Raw genomic sequence first — 24,634 nt, forward strand, 5'->3', positions numbered from 1 at the left:
TATTACGTCTACAGTCCCAAAGCTAGAGATGCATTCAAATTGACACAGAGATTCTGCAGAAATTTACCACTCACTTTTTTCTTTTATTTTTTAATAAAATTTTTCCTTCTGGGACAGAAGAAAAGAACCACCATTATCCACAAGTTGCTAACTTTATGTACCATTTGCTTATTATGTATAGTACAGAAAGATGTGTGAACAAATGCATTTATCCTTCAACCCTTTTGGTGCTGCTATGAGATATAGAAGCTTAGCAATCTAAAAATAAAGTAAAGCAACAAATGAATAGAAAATGATTACTCAAAATGATGCTAATAGCGTCACAGATTCTGACATGCTTGTTTACCAGGGTGCTTACTAGTGGGAAGAAATTTTGGAAACAGGACTATATTGCCAAAGAAACGTCGTGGTTTGAGGTAGAACAGAACCAATTTTCTTTTCAGTAAACTTTCCCAGCCTAAACCACAACAAGAAGCCATCAGATAAGGAAGTTCCTCCCCTTTCAGCCACCCTGGATTGCTGGGTTTCATCAAAAACTTGCTAAGAGCAGGTGTTGAGGGACCAGCACATAGGGCCTTCAGCATCGGCTGTAGCCAAGCTCTCCATTGCCAAATTGTTTAATTTCACCCATGTTTCCATGTTAATGACGCACTCTGCAGATCACAGGCAGGTTCTGCAACTGCTTCCTCCTACAGCTGACTTTGTAAGCCTTAGATCTGGATCCTTATTGCCTCACAGCAGAGACAGCTTTGGGATGAAAGCAATCTTGAAAATGTAGACATGGATTATTTAACTCCTTTAATAACCTATCTTCTTCAGGGACAGGTACACAAGAGGCTCAAAAAGTCACAAAGCAGCAGTTATTTCTGTGCCTCACCTTTTCTATACGGCAATTTGATTTCATTTCAGTGTTAATCTATAAACGAGAAGATGAAACTGGCATAGATCCCAGTGGACTACCAATATCCAGTGGCTTATGTAAGTAAAAAAGCCAGTGTAAAGAGTTCACCGATGACATAACATTACCAAAAAGTTTTACCCTGAAAGACTTTGAGTTCACTTTGCCTCAAAGACATATACACATCCAAGGTGAAGAGATGGACTAACTAGATCTGGCTGCAGCAGAGACTTGGAAGAAATAAATGCGAAGAGTTCAAGTTTTTCATGCTCTCATTGAAGATAATTGGACTCGTGGTTTTAGGTATCGTCAATATAGTCATGGTGTTTACTAGGAATTAAGAACATCTGTTGCCCATGCAGGGAAGAAAGGCCTGAGATGGAAATTAAAACTAAAATGAGCAGATGAAACACTAGGACACAGAGGTAGCCCACAGCTTTAATTTCAAATAAAATCTCTCAACTTGAAGGGCTTGAATTAAACTAATCTATGACCTCCTCAACACTCTTTGATTAGAGCCAAGGATTATTATCTTCTAAATATTATTTTTTATCTAGCTTAATGTCAACTAAAAGAAAAATACAAGAATAAAAGCTCATCAGTCTGTAAGATGAAACACAGGAATGTATGCATTTTTCATGAAAGAAGTTGGACACAGAAGCAAACAGCTACTTGTATACTCCGATAATGCAGTGACATGCACTTAAATAAAAAAGAATAGAACTTTTTAAGTACGAACAGTATTTGTGAAATATATCAGAAGGAACACTCTTTATTCCTTGAACTAAAGTTGCTAAAATAAAGAAGTCAATTTTTTCCCTCTTAAGCTTATTACTCTGTGTTTTGTCTATCTTAAATGAAAATCCGAGTTCATGAACTTATACAATATTTAAAATAGCACAAAGAAAACAGTGGAATGAAGAAATATGGGGTTGGATGTTAGCTCCATTATGGATGATATAAATCTAGATTAAATTCATTGTTGACCATGACAGTAAAATTTTCTTTCACATTTTTTCCCCTCTCCTCTCATTACTAAATCAAGTAAGCAGGGGTCACTGAGGAGGTCTAATTGCATGTTTTGTGTGCAGGCTGGCAGTGATTTTTCCCCTTCTATCTTCAGTGTGGAAGCTCATTTATCATACGAAAACATATAATCAGTATGAATTAGGTAGCTACGGATAAAACAGTTATTGGAAAATGAAGGGCAGCCTGCATCGTAACTTACAAAGAAGTTAAAACACTAACTTTTTTTTTCCCTTGACATTCTAAAAGAAATAACCAAATGCCTAAACTCCCCAAAACAACCTTAGAATCCTCTTCGAAGTGGGAATTACATGATCAGGAGAAAGTTAATAAAGACTCCTTCAAGCCTAATGGACAAAGACTATAAAGCAGAAACAGAAATGTTGCTGTTAGGTTTCATCTGCTACAAATTCCTATCCAATCTTGTGATACTATTAATTTGCTTGCACTATATCAAATTTTAATCACCATAAGCCATTGCCTAACACAGTTCTTCCACTAGCAGTGTTCATCTTTAAGTTTGTATGAGATGAAACTGATAGATACATGTATGCTCCACAAAATTCTTCATAAAAATAAATTCCTGCAAAATTGGTAAGGCACTGTCTTTTCAAAAAATTATTTTTAACTGTTTCAAATTCGGTGATGCATCAATTCATGCTAAAGAACAAAAATCCCCTTCATTACAATTTTGTTGGAAATAAGTTTCAAGGAAGAATAATGCAGCTGTATTTAACTCTTAAATGTTCACTGATCACCAAATGGTGAAGTTCTTACATAAAAATATATTAAAAAAACCACACAAACTTAAATCATTTGTAGAAGTCTCTTGGACTTTTCATCATCCTTGTGAGGATGGAAAGTCTGATAAAATTCACTATTTTAACCAGAAGGCCCTATAATCTGAATTTTCACAGTTCTTAATTAAACTTCAAACATATTGATGTTTACTATTGAAAGCAACTAAACAGCTTGCTATCATGGCTCTTAGAAGTTTACTGGATGCTGAGTTTCATCTCCCAGCAAAAGTGGTTGGATTTACTAATTTAATTTTGCAAGAAACAGGCCAGAGGACTAACAGGTAAACCAAGGAAGCTTTACTAAACAGAATATTTAATAAAAAATAATTAATTATCTGCTGTATAGTGCTTTGATAGAAGTATTGAATAAATCTGAGTTGATTTATCAGCCGAGTGCATTTGTGTGGTAGGTATTAGAATTATCTGTCATTAACCTTATGCTACAAATGAAGATGCCTGTATACAGAAGTTAAATGACTTCCCAAGGTCACATTCGAAGCTGGTAACACAACTTAGACATTTGCTGTCTTTCGATCATTACAGATAAATTTTTAAAAACATTAAAGGGATTCACTAGGTAAAGATCATGACCTGGAAAGGCATTATCACTTCTCTAACTTCAGTTTCAGAAGGCAGAAAAGTGGAAAGATGACAGCTGATTTGAAGAATAAGAGTTAGCTGTCTAAGCCTGGAATAGTACCATCTAAATTCTGTTTTATTTCATTATTATTTTTTACCCCAAATATCTGTATGACTGTTTGAGTCATTTTGGATGATTCACATCATAGTTAAGCTGGGTCTCATTCTTGAGGTGCTCTGCCTTCTTGGACTCTGGAGGGACCCTGAGACAAGAAAGCTTCTAAATACAGGTATCACAGATAAAGTGCCTCAAGTTTCATGGAATGACATCTTACTCTGGGTTTCCAACAAAACTCATAGACAAAATTCGTTGTCAGAGAATGTCTGGAAATATGAGAATTCATCAAATGAGGCATATCATAGCAAGTCAAGTGAAAAGCAAGAGCCAAAATGTTATGATAAGAGGTGGGGTATGGAAAACACAGAAATAATGAAAGTAGCTCTTAAGAGAAGATTTCTGTAATATGTACTATAAAAAAAAGTTAACTTCCATAAGCCTCATTCTTACAGCATATATTTTTGAAAATGTATTGGCTATGCAAAGAAAATTTTGCCATTTGTATTCACCAAATATCAAGGAATGCATTTCTTTTTCCTCGGATTGGTAAAACATAGCGTTTACATAAAAGAAGTATTAAAACATGGGCTGTTTTCCATGACCTTTTGATAGACTTTCTAGTGAGCTTGGTAAGACATCAAAGAAATTCAGATTATGATTTGAAAAATTAATGATTGATAGAGTTTTCACAGTATTGGATTTTCAGTGCCACATTCCTCTAACATAAGCAAGCGCGACTCCAAATACTCCAGTGGAACTGTGTCTGCATATATTAGTACGCAATTCTGGCCCTATGCCTGGGAAAAGATCTTACATTCCATAGTCACTTGATTATGTCTCATCTTTAAACTACATTTTACTATTTGCAATTTACTTGACCCACAAAACCATAGAAGTCCATCTGCTAAGATACCATTGTGCATCATTAAGTAAAAATGATGAAACTATTTTAAGTGCAAAACCTAGCATACAGAGGATGTAAACATATTCCATTTCTTGTGCGGTCTGATGAACCTGAAACCTGGGTTTCAAAATTCCACTCACACTAGAAATTAATTTATTCAAGATACTTTATTACCCCAAATAGAAAGAATCCTTACAAATAAAACACTAAGATCCCTCTAAAGGAACCCACCCTTGGAAAAGAGTAAGGACCCTGCAGGCTAGTACCAAGAATCAATTAAGGATCTGCTTTTAATACTCTGGAACAACCTAAAGGTAATAAAAATATTAGGTCTGAGGGCCAGGACATCTATTGATATTGTTTTATTGGTGGAGTACCTAAAGATGATCACATAACGTTCACAATCAGTAACCAAACTGTAGTTTGGTCTAAAGTACAAGTCTAATGTAATGTTAGGCTAGTAAAACCAAAGCTAGATAACTATAACCACTCTCTTGTTGGGTTTCTTCCAGTTGAAAGTGGTTTTTTTTTTGTTCTTCTTTGGGTTTGTTTTTTTTTGGGGGGGGGGGGGCGGGGCATGAAGGGGGTGATGGGGTTTTTTTTAGCTATAGACTTTAAAAGGTATTTTTCTGCTTTTTATTCACTACCTCTTATTATCTGTTAACAAAGTTCTACTTAGTTATTTTTAGTTTTTTAATAATGCAATTAGACCCATAATTGCAACACTTTGTTGCAAATCTCTGGAGGAGCGGACTGCTGTAATACTAACCACATATGTGCATTGGATATTCTGTGTAAAGCTGCAACTCTGACCGCCACTACAATATAACTATGAATATTGCGGAGGGGTTGTCTGTCTGTCTGTTTGTCTCTCTCTATATACGCGCTGCCTATTTCCTTTTTCATTACCACAGCTCCAGTCACCAGGAGGCAGTAACAAATCTCTGCATAATTCAGAGGAGTCAGGGCTGAAAGCTGCAGGCAGTCCCGTGCTCCTCTTGAAGATAATGGTAACAAACCTTTACCGTTTTCAGCATTGCACAGAATCCAGCCAGAATTTTTAAACCCCGGAACCTATCTTGACTCCCCATTTTGTACATGGGAAGAATGAGGTGCTCCAGAATAGCACCTTGCTCCCACTAAAAATATCACCCCATACACACATTTGTCAGGCAACTGTCTATCTTTAGTCAATAGGAATCGAGAAACTCTTACTCTTTGCTTCAGCTCAGGTACTAGAGAATTAGGACTATGCCTGTTTTAAAACAGAAGCCATTCAAAGGCATACTTCAATGCCTGTCAAATCCATAGTTCCCCAATAGCACTTTCCTCTGCTAAAGAACACATGGCATGACTACAGAGAAAGAATGTTGCAAAGGGGCTACATATTCTTCAAAATAATGCTAGTAGAGAGAAGTCAATAATGCCACATAATAATATCAAAGACAAATATAACTCTGTGTTTTGCTTAAGAAATATAAGCATTTTTCATAGTTCTTGATATGTTAAAGGGCAAACTGACATGAACATTATCATTATTTTATTGGAAGTCCATTCAACGAGCACCTAGACTTCAATCATTATGTTTTATACTCCTCAGGGCAGAATAGAGTTATTTCAATACTATCCCTGAAGACTTGAAATTGTCATTTGACTTTACACAGTAGGTCTCTTCAGAAAGAGAAGGTACTGTGTGTATATTTTCAATACAGACCAGTCTTAAGGCTACGTCTTCTCTATACGTCCTTTTCTCTGGTTTATTTCAGCACAACAAGCTCTTAAGTCTAGAGAATCCTTTGGCCACTACCAGATACAGAGTTGTGAAACACCTATTTGGCTTTTTATGTAATAGAAATTAAGATCTATCGTATTGTCAGTAAAGCTGAAATGCAATCTACTTCTTGTTGCTCATGACTTTTAACAAAATACTGGAAATACCATTTTTACCATGCTCAATTTCTTTAATGAACTACTGAAGTACAGCACATGCTCCTTGTTGCCAGTCATCCAGACATTTGCTGCGTGATCACTAGGATAAAGCTCACCAGAAGTCCTGAAACCTGTATTACAGAAATGCTACGTCTGTCATTTCAGCCACTATATAATTTTTCTTGCCTCTCCTAGAGAGGCAAGATGGAAGTCTAGCTGTGCCAATAAGGTCACTTACCTCAACTAACTTGTTGGCGTGTTCACGGAAGACCTGAGCATACTCCTTCACTTCTTTCTCATTACCGCTTTTTGCGGCCTCAATGAGAACCAGTAACGGGACATTGGTCTCGAGGAATGAATCCGATATATGATCCATTACTGCCTTCCGTAGCTGTGACAAAAGAAAGCAGACCAGTAAATAAAAGGAGAATTATCAATATATATTACCACTGTATTCATTGGCTACTTTTATTTAAGCACTGATGTGTCACATCTCACAGCACTGTATGGGAGCTTGGGCTTTTTTCTTTCTTTCTCCCAAGTTATATATTCGCAGCAAGCATACAAATATCAAACACTTAAGGGCCTAGCTCTGCAAAACCCTCCTGAGATTCATGCTGACTCACACATCTAATCCTACTGAACTGAATGGATCTATATAGGACGGTGGTGATTACCCACATAAGACATTGCAAATTGATGAGAATTGAAAGCTGCATGCCACTTTAAAAAACAGTTCAGCTCACTTAAAAGCCAAATATGGATTAAGGAGCTTAACTTCAAGCAACCATTAAAAATATTAGCCTGAATATTTCTAAGCCTTCTCTAATTCCTGCACTGAATAGTATTCTATGCAATAATGAGTATTTAGTTTAGCACATGCCTTGTGCTTCATATTCTCGTTCAAATACCTCCAACAGGTGTAAACAGAAAACCTTTCTAATCTTTCTAAGAATTTTCCAGGTAGATTAGAAAACATACTATAATTTATTCCAAAGAAAAAAACCACACCCTACAAGTTATTTAAGAACAAACACCTGTTATTTCATAAAAAACATCTGTTTGAAACAATTACCATTAAGAATGATGTCACTAACAACTTCTCTACCTTGCCAATAACTACTAATTAATGTCAAACGTCACAAAAATTTGAAAGACAGCCAGAAAGATGACTGAAATCTTAAGTAATTCTTCCTGGAAGCTTAATTGTTCTATAGGAGTATGGATTAGAAACATTTTTAGCATGTTTTCTCCAGTTTTTTTGGTTGTTAAGACTGAAAAACTGCGGACTCAAACACAAGCTGGGAGCTATACAGCCTGGAGGTCTGGCTAGCCACTAGTCTCCTTAAAATAATGCATTTTTAGTTAGATGAAACATCAGGAAAGGTAATTTTCTCTATTTTGCAGTCCAGACAAGAAAGCTCTAGCCAGACGAGGTATCATCAAAATATCCTATCATACTGAAAACTGGTATATTGTTAGGCACTGTAAACACATGATCCAAGATGTATTTGCTGTTTGACAGCAGCAATTGTCACCTGTATTTGAATAAGGAGAAATCTAAGTTTGAATATTTCCATTCAGTCCCTGAGTGGTGTAGCAAAAACAAGCAAAGCAAAATAGCGTATATTTTTTTGCATGAGGTATTCCTTTTATTTCTATTACAACTAAATCAGCCAATATATTAAGAACAGCAATTCTTAATATCCCTTAAAAATTAATTCGACTCATATTCTACCTGGAAAGTATTTTTCCACTTCCAAAATGATGAAAGGCACTCAGAATAGCTAACAGAGTAATACATACACGCTGGGTGGGGGGGAAGAGGGAGAGACGAAGAATATATCAGAGACCTGCCAACAGTTAGGAAGCTGGTGTGTGGTTGCTACCATCTATCTCATTGTCACCTTGTACTCTTTCTTTTTTTCCTCACATCAATCTGTTGATATCCAGTTGCTGACTCTTATTTTATTCTTACATTGAAAGCTCTTTCAGACCATCCTTTGGGTCGGTTTACAGCACATCTTATACAATGAGATCCTGATCCATGAATAGTTTTCATTGACACCATCTCAATACATAAATAAAGACTAACATTTCTCCAAACACATCAAAGCATTGCAAAATAATAAAAAAATACACTAGGAAGTTAAATGTCAGAGAACAGTGCACCAGCATAGCACTCTGCATTATATGGCTGATAGCTTTCCGATGACTGTGAATATCGGTCCTTCCCTACTAAATGGAGGGTTTCATCTGTATTCTCCCTTCATTAAGGGAGAGATACTGCTAGAAAAGGATCTCCTCACTTTTGCTTAATCAACCTCTGCAGATGTCCATCTCCCTCCCAACACTTGCTGAGAAGCTCTGCTCCCAAGTTAGATGCCTCACTTTTGTACCTACAGTTAGACATTTTGAAGTCCATTGGACCAAAATATACCAAATGGTACCATTTCCAAAGAAACACACACAAAGGTTTTAAAAAATCCCATGTCGTTCCCACCTCATTCTCAGGGAAAATTCTTAAAAAAAATCCACCTGAACAAGTTCAATGCCATTATCAATAAAACCTACCACCCACTGCACTGGAAAAAACTATTTTAAATGTTAAATGAACACTGATATTTTCTGTTTATATCATTCCATAAGGAAGTATCTGTTTCAAAGCGTTGTGTTCAATGAACAAGCAATTCAATTTTTAATCAAGGTTAATGTGGTGTTATAGATCGGATTAAAACAATATGCCCCATGGAACTGTAAGAAAAGTCTGAGGATGTTTAAGTGTGCAGTTTATTTTCATCGGAATTAAATATCTTCAGTCTACAACCACATACTAAAAATCCATAAAAAGGACAGTAAGAGAATCAGCTAACCAGCAATTTGGGGTGTACCACTGTAAATACGCAGTACAGTTATATCTGAATAAAAATTAATAGATCTCTTGTTTCTAATGGTAACTGTATGTTGCTTTCTGCAGTTCAGAGTTGCAGCAGCTGAAAAAAACCTAAACTGACTGTCACAGGTTTGACAAATACAAAATTAACAAATTCTATTTTCTTATGCTGTGTTAATCATAGATGTCAGTAGCATATTTCTGACCCCTCATGTAAACATGCATTATAATTTTGTTAGAAATTGGTTATCGGAGTTTTAGGATGCCCTTGCATTGAAGTTGAAAGGTATAGTTAACGGTTTTTATATACGCAGGAGACCACAAATTTTGCTATCCATCACCACAGGCTATAAAGAATGACTTGACAAAATCATTTGTTAAATGTGACAGGAGTACGAACATAAGACATTCATCCAATAGCTGAAATGGATACATGACAAGGTAATATTAATTGCACAAGACAAGACATTTAAAAGTATTAGCTCAGCATTGCCAGTCTATTTGATCCAATTAGGGCTATTCATCAAGGTAAATAACTACTGGAAAACTAATCTTGTACGTTCCTCTGCATGCTGCAACAAAGTCCAGCCAAAGCAATGGCTTATGCATCCAGAAATTTTATTGTTTCATCCAACCAACATCAGCTCAGAAGGGAATGGGAGAATGTGACTTGAATTTAAATGGTCATAAAACATGCAGCAAAAACATGTCAAGTTTTGTTCTAAAAACAGCATGAGATCTTGCGCTCATACGTACATTAACAAATGTCTTTGCAATGCCTTAATTTACCCTGCATTCTGATATAAATATTAAGACACAAACTATTACTCATAAGACAATGCTCTAGGGTTTTTTTCCCCACTGAATTTTTAAGTTAGAGGTGAATTCAAAGTGTGGGTAGTTTCCACTCCATGAAACTCCATTTGTTAGAGGAAAAAGCACATTAAATAAAGGTCTTGCTTAATTCATTTTGTCATGGAGAAAACTTTATTAATTAGCACACAGCTAAAAGAACAAGTTTGCCAGACCAGCACAAAGATATAAAAGGAAAACATCAAGACCTGCAAATATTTTTAAAAGTATGAATGGTGAACCATAAGGCAGATTTTATGTCTTTCCAGTTCAGTCAATTTAGTCAGTTTATGGTGCAGAGTCTGTTGCTGGTTTTGATAGCATCATGTTCTACTGTTCTAAGCACTATTTAGGGCTGTTTTATCATTGTGAATTCACAGCAATAACTGAGCTCAAAGAGGTTAAACTGCCCACTGAAATGATGTTTTCCATGGCTATATAACAATTCTAGAACTAAAGTGTCTCAGTGCTACTTACAGTCTAGTAGAGAATTAAATGTCTAATGCTGACACTGGAAGGTAAAGTCACAGCAGGAGATTAATGACTCTAACAGATTGTTAAACTTTATAAAGACTGGCAGCATAAAGCTATCTGTAACAAAAGTTTACCAAGGAGTACCTTATTCACCATTTTTTGTTTAAGGTGCATTACAAGCTGAACCCAACTCCAGTTTGCAGCTCCAGAGCGCTCCCAAACAAGTATTAATTTAATTGAAAGAGATGAAAATAAAGCCTTCTCCACTGCAGTTAAAGTGTGTCTCTTCCAATATATCGTGAAATTGAGTTCTGGAGAATAAGACAGTGAGTGTTAGAAGCTACTGCAGTATAGCGCCAAAGAGAAAGCCCCAGTAGATTCTGTGCACTACAAAACCATCATGACGTGACCAAATCTACCAAAAAATAGTAGATGGACGCTAATGCCATGAATTAGGTATTGATAGATTAAGCAGCAAAAAGATTAACATATAAAGCATGTACCACACTTGGACACCCAAACTACAGATTTCTGGAATATACTTCACAAAAATGTTTAAGATTTGAGCCTAAGATAAAAACTCAGGAAGAAATGCTGGTACAAAGACTGATCATACTTCTTCATATATTTTTCTGTGTGTGAGCTTTCTTCTCTCTGAAGAGAAATTTCCCTAGTCAGAGAAAGACTGGGGAGTAATTTACTAATGGAAAGCAACATGAAGTGACAAGTCTTGATCACAGATTTGAAAGACACACACACAAAAAGTTCCTGCTAGTCGTAGGTCACTACAAAGGATTCCTCAAAATGGTATATGGCCAGAATCACAGAAGCTACCAAGTACATAGGTACTTAATCCTCATTAATATCTTCTTTTGTTGTTGTTTTGTGTTTTATCAATTTTCGTGACTTATAAATTTTATATTGCCCTTTCAAAAATTAATTTTTTGCAAGAGCAACCCCTGGGCTTGCTAACAACATTAGGGCAGTTACATGAAAGCAGATAAAAATATAGAAAGTTGGGGGACAGACATCCACACACCCCTCAAATATACAAGTAATATCAAGGAAAGAACTCTGTCTTATTTTGTGTCTGGATAGAACAATAAAATCCTAAAGCTGATTGGAGTGCTGCAATAGTACCAAACATTTACTATTTCTAACAATAAAGAATGATTGAGGGATTTAAAGAGGTAGAGGACAGCACAGAGATTACTGTTGAAAAATGCTGGAAAAACAGGAGGACAGAAATACAGGCAAGGACTGAACTGTCAATGAATCCAAAATAATCCGGAAGTGAAAGAGAGTGATTAACTTTTGCATTTTGTATGACCTGGGATGGTAGAGTTGTGACAAGGAGAACACGGAAGGATGAAGTCGCAGAACAGGACATTACACACAGGAACAAAGATGGCAGCAAAGATTGTAGGAGGTTACCCAGACAGAAAAGAAAGCTGAGTGCAACGTGTCAAAGACGTCACAAAGATTGCAAGCCTAGAGGGTCTGATGCAAAACAGGAGAGAGATGTGACAAAAAGGAGGGTAATGAAGAATAAAAGTCATGGATTCAAAATCCACGGATTAAACAGAGAATCACAATACACTGTGTATCTTTACGTATTGTCTTAGGCTCTCTTGGACTGATATTTAAATCAAGAAGCTTTATTGGGTTTTTAGAAATACAGTAAATAAGATGAAAAATTGGGGACATAACTCTTTTGAGGAAGTTAAATAGCTATTTGGTCACAAATGGGAAGGAAGTTTTCTATGAAAACCCCTCGTGAAGTTATCTTTACTATGATAAGCATGTATAGTAACTTCACTTAAAAGTGTTCCCACCTACCCCAGCTGCATGAACAGCCTGACATACTAAATATTATCATTAGCTTCTCTAAGACCTAGAGATTTAGCCCCAGTGAAGGCTGATGACAGCTGTCTTTGGTAGAGCTATCTATTGGAGTTCCAGACAAAGGCTGAAATAAGATTAAAAATTGATTGTGTTCTGCAAAAATGGATTTCTCATCATCCTTTTCAAGAGTCACTCAAAGTCACAAACTGAACCTGCCCCATGGACAGAGATGATTGCTATCTGATACTATCAATTATCATTCATACCTTTCACAAAAGCCCTTTCTGCAGTGAGATCACAGCCTGGGTTTTTTTCTTGGGCTTGTTTTATTGGGGTTTTTGTTGTTTTTATTTTGTTTTGTTTTCTTCTCCTTTGCAGTAATTTCTATAAAGCAAAAACTGAACCCAAAACTTTTTATATTTCTGGTTGCTTAAGAACAAGTAACATTAAAGACATTTTATAATACTTAAAAATAGTGTTACTGAATAAAATTAATGTCAATTAAAAACAAAAAAAAAAGCAATGCTGAAATCCCATTTGGAAATTAAATTCACATACTTTGCCATTGCTCATAAATCCATTAGGACGACAGAATTACAGAAGTCTTTGTAAAAGGACTATGTTTTCCTCTGCATTTATAGTGCTCCCTACCTCATGCTTCTGCATTATAGATAATGAACATCAAAATTTGAAGCTGTGTTTATGAATCCAAGCTTCTATAAGTTTATTTAGCTGACGTGACTACAGGTCATTCTCTGGTTGACACTACAGAACAATAAGAGCTTCTTTATGTAAAACTATCATCAATAAAAATTTTTTTGGAATAAGTTTTGGGGTTTTTTTTGTTCATTTGGTTTGATTTTTTTTTTTTTTTGAGTAGCAACATTATACACTTCTGTTGAACTTCTCCAAACACTTCTCCAGTGTCCCTCATTAAAAAGAGTTTTAGAAACTCCATACTTGTTTCTCTGCAGTGATTACAGAGCTAGGCATCCTCTAAAGTTCCTGGACTGAGAACAAAGATTTGCTGAAATATGTGAGCTTTTACGAAGACTCATTATTTGAGGAATAACAGACAAACTCTGTGCAGTAATCTACTCTAACGCAATATAGCTGTCACTGGATTTTGTTTCATAATTCCTTACAAGCCACTTTGAAAGGTCAACCCTCTGGTGCTCACAACTTCATTCAGTTAAAATAAATAAATAAATAAAATGAAGTCTCTATTTCAAAAAGCAAAAGCAGCTATAGCTACTACACTCTTCGTATTTTGCCAGAAAAAAATAACCCATTACTACTATTATGTTGCAAATAAAACTTTCCTGCATTTGACAAAAATATTACACACTGTGGTCTTACACAAAACCACCTGATATGGGTATAGTTTCCAGAACTATGGCACCATATGTGCATCAGTAAACATTATGTGTAAAGTAAATTAAACCGAGTCTTATAATTAGGCAGTAAGGAAATTACTGCAGACCCGAAGAGTAAATCAGCAATGTTAAAACACTCTCCATTTCCTCCAAAGCACTTCTGAGTACCATAAAAACCTCAATGTCACAGTGATAAACATCTAGAAGAAACGCATTTTGAGGGAGGCAGACACGTGCATTCAAACAAGTTCAAGTCAATACCACGATTAAGTGCAATTTAAATAACAGTTCATTGCCTCTAACATTTTAGATCAGATTTTTAGACATTTTTCTACAACTGCTTTCCTAAAGTAAATACACCAGTTAGTCTACCAAATGGGAGCAGACAAAAAGTGGATGCAGAAATGAACTGCATGCCAGGGGCTTACAGTTCTTTCAGTCCTAGCTGGTGAAATTCGGAGTTTGCCTACTTATGTTGCTTTAAGGAGTATCTACGAATTCAGTGGAAGCTAGAAGAGCAGAGGACTTTATCAAGTCGAGCATTACTCTCCCTGCTTTATAATTCAGTACTACTCAAGACTCCTGTCTAGTAGTTTTGTACAAGCTGCTAGAGAAACCAAGTAAAGAAGTACTGATGTATATGCAACGCGGCGCAACCATATTGAATGAATACAAGAAATAAACAAGTAGTGCTGGCAAGAAATAAATCTGTATTAGCATTTGATAGACTACTTTCAGAAAGCCACTTCCAGATTTCCATAATCAAGAGCACTAGAGTCCCTGCAGGTGAAAACATAACCTATTAAGCAACAAGGAAAAGGTGATGAGTTTCTAATGAGCAAGGGCGGATGCCTTATGTTCAAACACATTTAGATTGACTTATGACTGGCTCCCTTTAAAAAAAGCCAACATTTTTTTCAAGAAGCGTTTTCATGCAACAGAATGAAGCAATATTACCGACGACACTGTGCTTTCCCTTGGGAACAACCAATACCTCATCTTTGGTAATATAGCACAACCTTAGCAAGACTCATGCGGATCATCTTTTTAAGTATGACCTTGCTTCAACCTTGCCTTTGCAAAATAAATCTTTAGTAAACATTCACACAACACTAAATTTTGAAGTTACAACCTTCTTAGATATTCTGTTACTACTTAACACTTGCATGAAGTTTTGCATCTTAAAAACACTGTATCAACTCTCTTACAAATTCTCAGTTGTGTGAGCTAGGTAAGGTCCATGACCCTCTCTCCCCGTGTTTTTAGCCCTCCTTAAATTATACAGATCTTGATTTAGAAAAAGCCACCTTCAGGATTTATAACCTTAACCGGTGCCCTCCTGCCTGCAAAAAAGGGGCACATCAGAACCTTCTTTTACAGTAATGAGAGGCAGAGCTTGCTTCCCCAGCCCTCCAAGACGCGCACCTATTGCTGTAGTGTTGACTGGCTCTATAGCTTGAAAGCAAAAGGATTAGTCATGTAAGCCCACCTTTAGGCTCCTACCTTTTGGGTGCCAATATTCGGAAGCAGCTTGTTCATGACTCCCTATATATGAAAAAAGATGAGCTTTTGCGAAATAGGTCCTTGAAACCCCAAACCACCCTCTGAAAATGAACTCTCTGTTGACTGTACAGGAGATTGAAGGAAAACCAGCTTCCTTATATTATCACCCAATTTCCATACTTGAAATCAGCTGGTGGGAATTCTCAGGGTTCTCTTTTTTTTTCTTCCCCCCACTCCCTCGATATGAGCTTTTATTTCTTTGGATGCGTTGATCAGCTTCTCAAGGAAGCTAGAAAGAATTGGTTATCTAATATCTATTAAGCTTGATTAGAATTGGGTCCACTGTTTTCTTCTGAAGATCTTAGTTTTGTTTTGCTTTCTGAGCATTCATACTTTCCTTGGGCTTATATCTTAACGTACAGATGCTGTGTACCTCTTCAAGCTGGTACAACACTGAATACCTAAGCTGAGGCAGCTTCACCTCCATAAGCAACTTTATTTTTGTGTGTTTCAGATTATTCTTCCAAAAACCAGACAATAAATCTTGCTTGTCTTTGTAAAGCATTTTAGAAGGGAGAGAGGATAAAAAAAATTTAAGTAAGTAAATCATGAGTCAGGACAGCAAGATTTAATTTCTAGGTGCCATTGGCCCTTTCTACAGCATTTGACAAGTCATCTGGTCTGTATACAAGACAGTAGCTTGGCTGCAAAATAATGATGATGACAAAATTTCCTCTTTTTGGGGGGTCCTGTGTTTTTTTCAAAGTATTTACATACTATAAAGATGCAAGCTATGCATATAGTTGAAGAGAGAGATTTAAGTCCACCGACCAAAAATATTATTGCCTATAATTTGCATTGTATGTGTTATCTGTGATAAAATATGTTCCAACAGAACATGTTTTTTCAGTTTTAGGTGTCCCTTTAGTCTAATTGCATGAACTAATATTCATGGTTTTTATTCTGAGAGTCTCTTTAGAGGCTATCTACGTCAATTTTTGGCACATTTTAAAGTGCTAACCAATTTTTTTACCGCAAATAGCATTCATAAACAGTAGCGATACAACTTAATCTAAGTGGAAGTGACTGATGTAAAAAAGCAAATGGTGATACGCTGCCTCTCATGAGCTAGGAAAAAAAAAATATGACAAAGAAACCTAAGAACATTATGAAGCCTGTTATCTAATTCAAACTGTCGTAACTCATGTTAAAGAAAGTACACTGAATTGCGAGTGCTTCCAGAGACATAAGAAGTAGGTAAAAACCAAATTTGCATGAATAAATTACCAGATGTGTGTTTTTCATCCACCTTTAACCTTTTAAAACTTTGACTTGTAGTTAAATATAGCTACTGAAACAGTACTATAAAGGACTAAAAGATGAGGAACATAATAATTGTAGCTGTGCAGCTGAAGGGAGGTATGCTGGAGAATATGGCTGGTAACAGACTAATGAATATCATGTCTGTAGTCCACCAAGCGTCTTACAAAGGTATTTGTGAGAGCACAGCTTAGCATGCCGGTAATGTTAATGACCAACCAAAAATACATAAAGGTCTTGTGAAAGGATGCGCTAACTACATGATACATAAAGAACTGATTAGATGTATAGAAAGGGAAAACATGACTTGGATTTTTTATATATTTTTTTTTAATTTATGTTGCTGCAAAGTATGAACAAGTCTGTGTGTGTGGCTGGTAGAAAGACACTATAGCACAGTCATTATTAATATTAGTTTATGCCTAAATGGCTAAACCTAATCCTGAGTATCCAAAAGTGTGTCACTATTCCTAGGGTGCTAGTAATGACTATTAGAAAAAAGCAGACACTGGGAAGAAGCAATCACTATCTCAACCTCCATCAATATTCATAAGAAAGACGCAGACAACTCATTCAAAGTAATACAGAAATCGTGGAAGAGCCTATCTTTCAGCTTTCAGTCTACAAAGTAGCTGAAATTAAATAACCAACTTTTTAAGGACAAACTACAGCCATGCTGTGAAACCCATTCTTGGAAAATCACATGGGAAAACAAGCTATATGTTGCTGTAGAAAACACATTGAAGGGTTTATTTATGGATAATAACATGCTATAGTTATACAATAGCAATATTGCTAGCAATGTAGAACAGTGGTGGGTCCTAAAATTAAATATACCTTTGAATATTTGGAGTGTTCTTGCGGATAACAGAGATAACCAGAACAGGACCATACTCTTGACCATAAAGGCTTCTGTTTCTAGACTGGTTTTCTGAGGAAATGAGGCTTATTACAGTAACTCTGTTCATTTTTCCAAATAACATTTTAATCTGTTGGCCAATTTTAAAACCATCTGACAGACAAAAAGGGTCTTCAGGATGCTAAATAGCTTAAGTTTGATGAAAAATTGTCTGGGTGGGAGAAGAGTGACCCGAATTAGAGTCCTGTGGAGGGAAATTTGTAATGTGAAGTCTGTAGCTGGCTGGCTAGCGTACCAACATAGGTACCAGCTGGCCAACCACTACACGGGTACCAGCCGGCCAGTTGGCAGAACAGGTGCCAAAACCAGCCTCACATCTCCCTGCATTTCACCAGCCAGCCTGGAGTAACAAGTGAGCTACAGCAGAAGAGGTGACAGCAGAGAGAAGCGTGGATGGGAGAAAACGAGAAAAAACATGAAAACCAGAGAACATTAGGGAGGACTTGAGATTATTGCTGTAGGAAGCCCTATACAGACAGTACAATGCTATGGAAAGCAAGACTTCATTGATTCAGCTGTTCGCAATTTTGTTTTTCAGCCCTATGTCTACACAATATATATTCCTCAGACGTTTGTAGGATGCTGTCTGGAAAAGACAGTCTGAGAAGAGGATATTTTTGGTAAAAAGAAATGCTAAATCAGAATGTTTTACCTCAGAGAGTTGTCTGAAAATTTCGTCAAGCCATGAGAACATGCACAGGTATTTCAAGTCCAGAAATGACGACAGCTTTCTGTATTCAAAATCACCATCCTAGCTACTAACTGTATGTAGCTAATAATAGGATCTTGATGTTATTTGGCTTTTTGTGGCACCTGACCAACAGGTTGAACTGGATTGCACCCAAAAATACAACCTAAGGTCACTAAACAATAATCAGATGGCAAAAAATACCTTTTGATACAGCACACATAGACCTAGATACCTAACTGTAACATTAGTTTCTATTAGACATCCACTCCATTAAAATAAAAGCCCAGGATATCAGTCTAAACTTTTAAAGTATTTCTCAAGATGCAAGTGGTAATGTAGTTATTCCTGGACTTTCCACCTCACATTTCCTATGAATACTTTTTAAAATAAAGTGTTCTTGCCTGAAACCGCAAGGAGAACCAGAAATCCTCCTTTAAGAAAAATATAGTACTTTTTAATTTTTTCTATATTCTACTTTGGAATGAAACCCAGAAATTTCAAAATTATTAAAACACCTTAAAACAATGGAAAACATTATTGACAACATTATTCATATATTTGCAATGCAAAGCTAAAATAAAGTACTAACTTTCAAAATGAAAATTTGGAATTAGTGAAAATAATCCAAATTGACTTTTCAACATCATCAGGCTTTTTTTTTAATTTAATTTTATTTTCAAAATTCAATTTCTGGATAATTTCTGATGTTTTCCAGTTTTAAAGAAAGTGAAAATTTTCTGTTGAGTATTTGTTTCATAAAGTATTTCTAACTAGCTTCAGTAATGACATAAACCTAAGTCTGCGGGACCTGGATGGATTTTCTTTAACAGCTATACGAGAGCATCATTTCCAGTATAAAGTGAGAATTGCTGGTAAAAAATCTTCCTATTTCTTTACGATTCCTTCCACTTGGGAGGCATACAAACTATTAGTCTGGCTTGAATGAACAAAAATGAAGAATTATTTGATTTCAATCTGCTGTACGGAATACCACAGACTGGCTGCTCTGTTAAAATTAATAGCAGCACAGATATCTGCTCTTTAAGAGAAAACTAATGGGTTTGGTTATTATACCTTGCAGGGAAACCAACTGGCTAATACACACTGAACAAGCTCAACTGATGAACTGGAACAGGACATGAGGCAAAGAGACGGTGGCAGCAGGGCAGGAGGCAGCGGCACTAACAGGTGGGACACCAGTGGTGGTGACAGCAGAACAGCTGGTGCCCTGCTCATACAACTCCAAATGATCTATAGACCGTGTTGGTCCTCACTAGGCATCCAGTTTGTGTGTTAGCCAAACTCTTTGGTGTGTCCTTCCTGCTTATCTTTGTTTCAATGTCACCGCAGAGTTGCAATGCTTGAAATATGGGGTGTGCGTGCTGCTTTATGATTAGCTGTACTGCTGAAACTATAGGGTTAGTATTTATATTTTTTCCTATGGAGGTAAAACAAAAAAACAAAATAACTGGCTTCAACTGCTGCTGTTCTACTGTTCTAGCTTGCTGTTCCACACAGTGAAAGATGCTTTTCTTTAGCTTTTAGGTTTTGCTTTTTCTATTTTTTTTTTTTTTTTTTTACAACAGACTTGTGTATCGGGGAGGGAAAAGACCTCAAATCCTGCCAATTGGCACAACTTGTTAGCAGACACAGATCTCTGTGCTTTTTCCAAATTGTTCAAAATAAAGTAAGAAATGGCAGCAGTAAGCTATGGACTGGTGAGACTTGTCTGCTTCCAAGAACTTGTTCAGTCTGACTTAGGCTGATGTTCTTACTGGCAGTTTATATTAAGACGTATAATTAGATCTCCATAATAGTTTCCAATGCCCAGGAGAGTTTAAATGATGAGTATAAAAGATGTAATTCCATCAGAACAGGAAATATTGATGTGACTGTAAATTGTGAGAAGGAATTTTAGCACTGTGTATTCCAATGACAATCATTTCACATGTCTGTGTGTTCTGTAGATAATCAAATAAAATCTCAGAAATAAAGAGCTAAGTAACCTGGGGAGAGAAAGAAAAATCAGTCTTAGATGGTTGACGACTGAAGCCTTGCAAAGGAGCCTGACTGCCAAATGAAATATATATACCTTCTTCATTACCAAAACATATTTTGTAGATTGTCCAGTTTTATGGCGATAACATTAAGCTTCATAAATCTGACAAGCAAGGGTGCTTTAAAAGGGATTCATTAAAAATAAAAGGCATTATGGTATTCAAAGTTGGTTGTCTCTCCCATGATTTAGCCCAGAATAGAATGACTGAAATAGTATAACACTGCAATCTCAACTGTGGTTCATTTCTTAATCTTAAAGATGCTCTCCCCAGCCGTTAAACTAAGCCTTCAGTGACATCCACATTTTTTGAAATTTAGCAGGGGATGTATAGGCAGGTCTGGGTAGGTACATGCATATGTACTGTTGATTATACATGCGGTGAAGTAAAACATTGATTATAGTTCTAAACCATAATGATTTATAGTCAGAATACACTTTGCTGAAAGCAGAGACTCCATCTTCCTCTATGCTTGTGCAAAACCTAGCACAATTATGATCTAATCTTGATTAGTTTATTAGCAACTGCCAAAATTTAATAAACATTATACCTACGTGATTAACTTTCATAAAAATCAGAAACTGTATTAAAAGCTTCATTTCCAAGCAGGAAAATATTTATATATGTGCTTGACTTTACCCACATACAGGGTTCCAACCTTTCTGAGATTGAACGCAACACCCATGGGGCTGAAAATATATGAAAAGCAGACAGTTTATTAAGAAAGGTGCCATTTTTATGTCACGTTTCTGAGTAAATTTGGCTTTAGAGATGAGTAATTCAGGCAACTGCTGAGAGGCTCACACAGAACAGCAACTCATGTGTTAGTCTGCTACTTCCTTCAAGTAATAAGAACAGAGGTGGGAGGCAACACATGGTACAAGCTCCACTGCAGAACCTAGGATCCCACAAATTTGGAGGTCAGAACAGCGGAGATCTTTCTTCTGTCATTAGCTGAGCAACAGATGTGATGCTAGGCTTTATAGAGGAGAGTCAATGATTCATATTGTCTCTAAGCTCATTGCAATATTTTTATTATTTTGAGAAATAAGCTCTGAGAATACGATCCTCCAACACATTTGCTGAGAGTTAAGGAAGAGATTAAAATGAGCCGAATTTTAGCAGTGCAGAGCACTGATTTCAAAATGCCTATAGGGGCCGCTCTTTCTGAAACTATCATGTTGCAAATGCGTATCTGAAGATATGTCAAGTCCTTACTTGGTGTTGCATGTATGTGGATTTTGGATCAACCTTTGATTGGCCAGGTAGTCTTTTATTATTATTATTTTTACAGAAAAAGCAGAATTGGGATCATCTCAAAAGGAGAAAAAAGAAATAAAAAGAGGCAATCCCTCCTGCTTTATCTTCAAAAATTTACAGAGAAACCCATAGAGGGTTTCTCCCTTTTGTTTGCCAGTCTCCCTTCTATTCTTTTCCATCTCAAGCTTTTTGAACAAATCTTTCAGTCAAACACAATGATAAATGTAATATAAGAAAGTCAACCTCTATGGTTTAAACTATGCTTTATGTAAGAAAAAATGAGGTATTGTTTTTGCAGAGGAACAATTTGGCCAGTCTGCAAGTGGCCAGGGAACGATTAACAACACAAAGGCTTATCAGGAGACATGCAAGAATGCTCATCCCTTAGACAAAGGAGAAACCAGTCTATGCCAGATCGGTGGTTTAACCGGAGGAGGAACGTTTAACTAAGACTGGCAACCTTGACCAATACTACCAAAAAAGGGAAGAAATAAACAGGTGAAGTAAGAGGTTTAGGTGGGGTGATGGGGAGAAGTAAACAGAGGCGGAACAAACAGAAGTAGTTTTAGGCGAATCAGATAGACTGCAACCCCTGAAGTACCTAGCCAATGGGGAAACAGGGGAGGGAAACTTTGGCCACGAATAGGAAATAAACTATTTTGGGAACTCAGGTGTGCCTGCTTGCTGGGTCACCTGTTCTTGCAAGAATGGTTAAATAAAATGTGCTTCGCATCGATCACTGCCTGAGCCGTTATTGGATAAGGAGCGTTTCTCACATTTACAGCTATTCACAGAATCATAGAAAGGTGTGGGTGAAAATTACCTTTAACAGTCATCTAGTCCAACCCCCCTGCAAAGACCAGGGACGTCTTCAACTAGATCAGGTTGCTCAGATCCCTGTCCAACCTGACCTTGAATGTTTCCAGGGATGAGGCATCTACCACCTCTCTGGGCAAGCTGTTATTTATTAACCTTCTCCGTATCTTCATAGGATCTTTATTTAATGCGTTACCTTGAAAGTTTTCCTTGAAAATATTCTACTCATACAAACTTTTTCATTTTCTGCTCATCATTCCTGGTATTTCAATGAGAGTATTCAAATAAATACAACTAAGCACATATGTCGGTGTTTTTATGACTGGGGTTGCTGGGCTGCAAAGGCAGTGAAGATCTGGCCAATCTGCCTACCCTCCCACATATTAAGACCATTGGGGGTTATACTTGGAATATGGTTTAGTCTCCCTTTTTTTTGGCTCAGGAAATACTAGTCCTTTGCTTAATGTCAAGTGTAATGTAGTGCCATATCTAAGTAAGGATACAAATACTTTATACCTCTACAAGTGGCAAAACCAGTCAAATTGAAAAGCAATGACTTCCTTGGAAAATCAAGCAGCATTATAAAAAAACTAGATTACCTGTCTTCGAAGGTCTCGTGTTTTCTTGGTCATCTTGTCAATAGCAATGTTGAGTGGGTCCCCCTTCTCCTTCCTTCCGGTCTGTTAAAAATGAGATTTTGGAGTTAGAGAAAAACACTCCAGAAAATATACACTTTTAAAAAAATAGTACAGATTTATCAAAGGAAATCTATGCATCTTTTTGTTTGCTTCCATCAAGTTGTTATTTCAAATGGAGTGTTTTAAACATGTTTACATGTGGGGGGCATAGCAGATTATTTTAAAACAATCCTAAAATGATAAAAAGAAAGATTAAGGTGACTCACTGGAGAGTTCAGAACTTTTCCAACAACAAATTATGTGCATATATTATAGCCCATGCTCCAAAAATCTGGCAAGACCTTTCACTATAAAACGAATATTAAGAGTTTCTAATCTCCATCCTGCCAGGCACTGGGAATGTTAAACATGATAATAAGCAGCAACACAGCTTGAGGACAGACGGAAAATGGTCCCTACGCCTGTAACAGGAATCATATTGGCAGACATTAGGTGCAGCATAAAGAAGACTTCCACTTAAAACATTTTCCTGCAGGAAGCCTCAAAGCAAAAATTCTCATGAAGATTAAAAAGAGGGAAAAAGCTTTTTGTAGGTCATAATGAATGGAAAAAAAATATTTTTTTTAGGTTCAATGGCACAAAAAGCATTAAGTGACTTTGTCAGCTGTATTACCTTTCTCTTAAGAGAAAACTGCTTCTGTAAAGATTTGTCACATCTCTTACCACATTGAACTCTGTTTGATAGCTTTTCCTCAAGAATCAAAATGATCTTCCATTCTTTCCATCAGTACTCTTTCCTTCCCAATGCTGTTTTCAAATACTCCTATTTAGAATTGTTCCTTGCATATGATTAAGAGTGATTTTCTATTTCCAGCTGAGCCTAATAGCATACTTTTCTGGGAACTATTGAGAAGTCACTTTTGGGGTGGGATGGGGATTAAACAGACCCTTTCAATAATGATCTCCGAAATGTACAGCACCGTTATCAGCTCTACATGGCCACATTGGCAAGTGGCCTGGGTTCCAGTCTTCTGTTTCAAGCATTCATTCGAGGGAACGCCTGCTTTCTATTATTGTCTGTAATTGAAATTATGATATGAGGCCAATGCATTTATCATCATTTAGAGATCTGTAAAACCCATCCCCTTTTTTTATTTAGAAATTCAAACACAAAAATATCAAGTGACACCAGAATTTAATATAAAACATAAATTTACCTCTTAGGTTTTTAAAAAGAATTCATTACAAATTCTGGAGTTACTCATAGGAATTGACACCAGAAAAGAGAGAAAAAGTGTTTGCTATGACACAAGAGGAGGCATCTGTGTAACCCACTGATATTTTTATTTCACTTTTCTTGTGTTCATCCTTTGACTGAGTTCTTCTGGTCTCCAGCTAAAGAACTACAGGTCTTTAGCCTAAGTAATTCCAGCACATGCTTTTAGTTTTAGATGCCCTGAATTCAGTCCCTGGTATTTGGTCCAAGACAGCAGCTGTCATATGTGCACATAAGCTATAGCTTTTCAAGCTGAAATTCCACAATGTAAACGAGGCAGACCTGGGCAGATAAGTTTGGTATAGGAAGCCTTTCCTAACTGTTGAAATAGTACAACAGGGACTGCCAGATGAGCTAGTCTCAGCCAGGTTCCTAGTCTCTTAGACTACAAAGCTATATTCTAAGAAAATTTTCAATTACTCCAGCTGTGTGCAGTGTACTAGTTGAACCAAGTATCCTT

General features: G+C 36.6%; 1 protein-coding gene across 2 annotated transcripts in view; it reads right to left on the reverse strand.

Annotated features, from left to right (window-relative positions):
- Nucleotides 1-24,634, reverse strand: part of CTNNA2 (catenin alpha 2) — a 515,391-nt gene that overhangs the window by 102,825 nt on the left and 387,932 nt on the right. For both annotated transcript variants that reach the window (XM_054203179.1, XM_054203178.1), the window contains 2 exons: nucleotides 22,860-22,940; nucleotides 6,493-6,645 (listed from right to left, as the gene is read on the reverse strand). In XM_054203179.1, coding sequence (XP_054059154.1) covers nucleotides 6,493-6,645; nucleotides 22,860-22,940 — 234 coding nt within the window. The remainder of the gene's footprint in view (nucleotides 1-6,492; nucleotides 6,646-22,859; nucleotides 22,941-24,634) is intronic.

The sequence above is a fragment of the Rissa tridactyla genome, chromosome 5, assembly GCF_028500815.1.
Source record: "Rissa tridactyla isolate bRisTri1 chromosome 5, bRisTri1.patW.cur.20221130, whole genome shotgun sequence".
NCBI classification, from domain to species: Eukaryota; Metazoa; Chordata; class Aves; order Charadriiformes; family Laridae; genus Rissa; species Rissa tridactyla.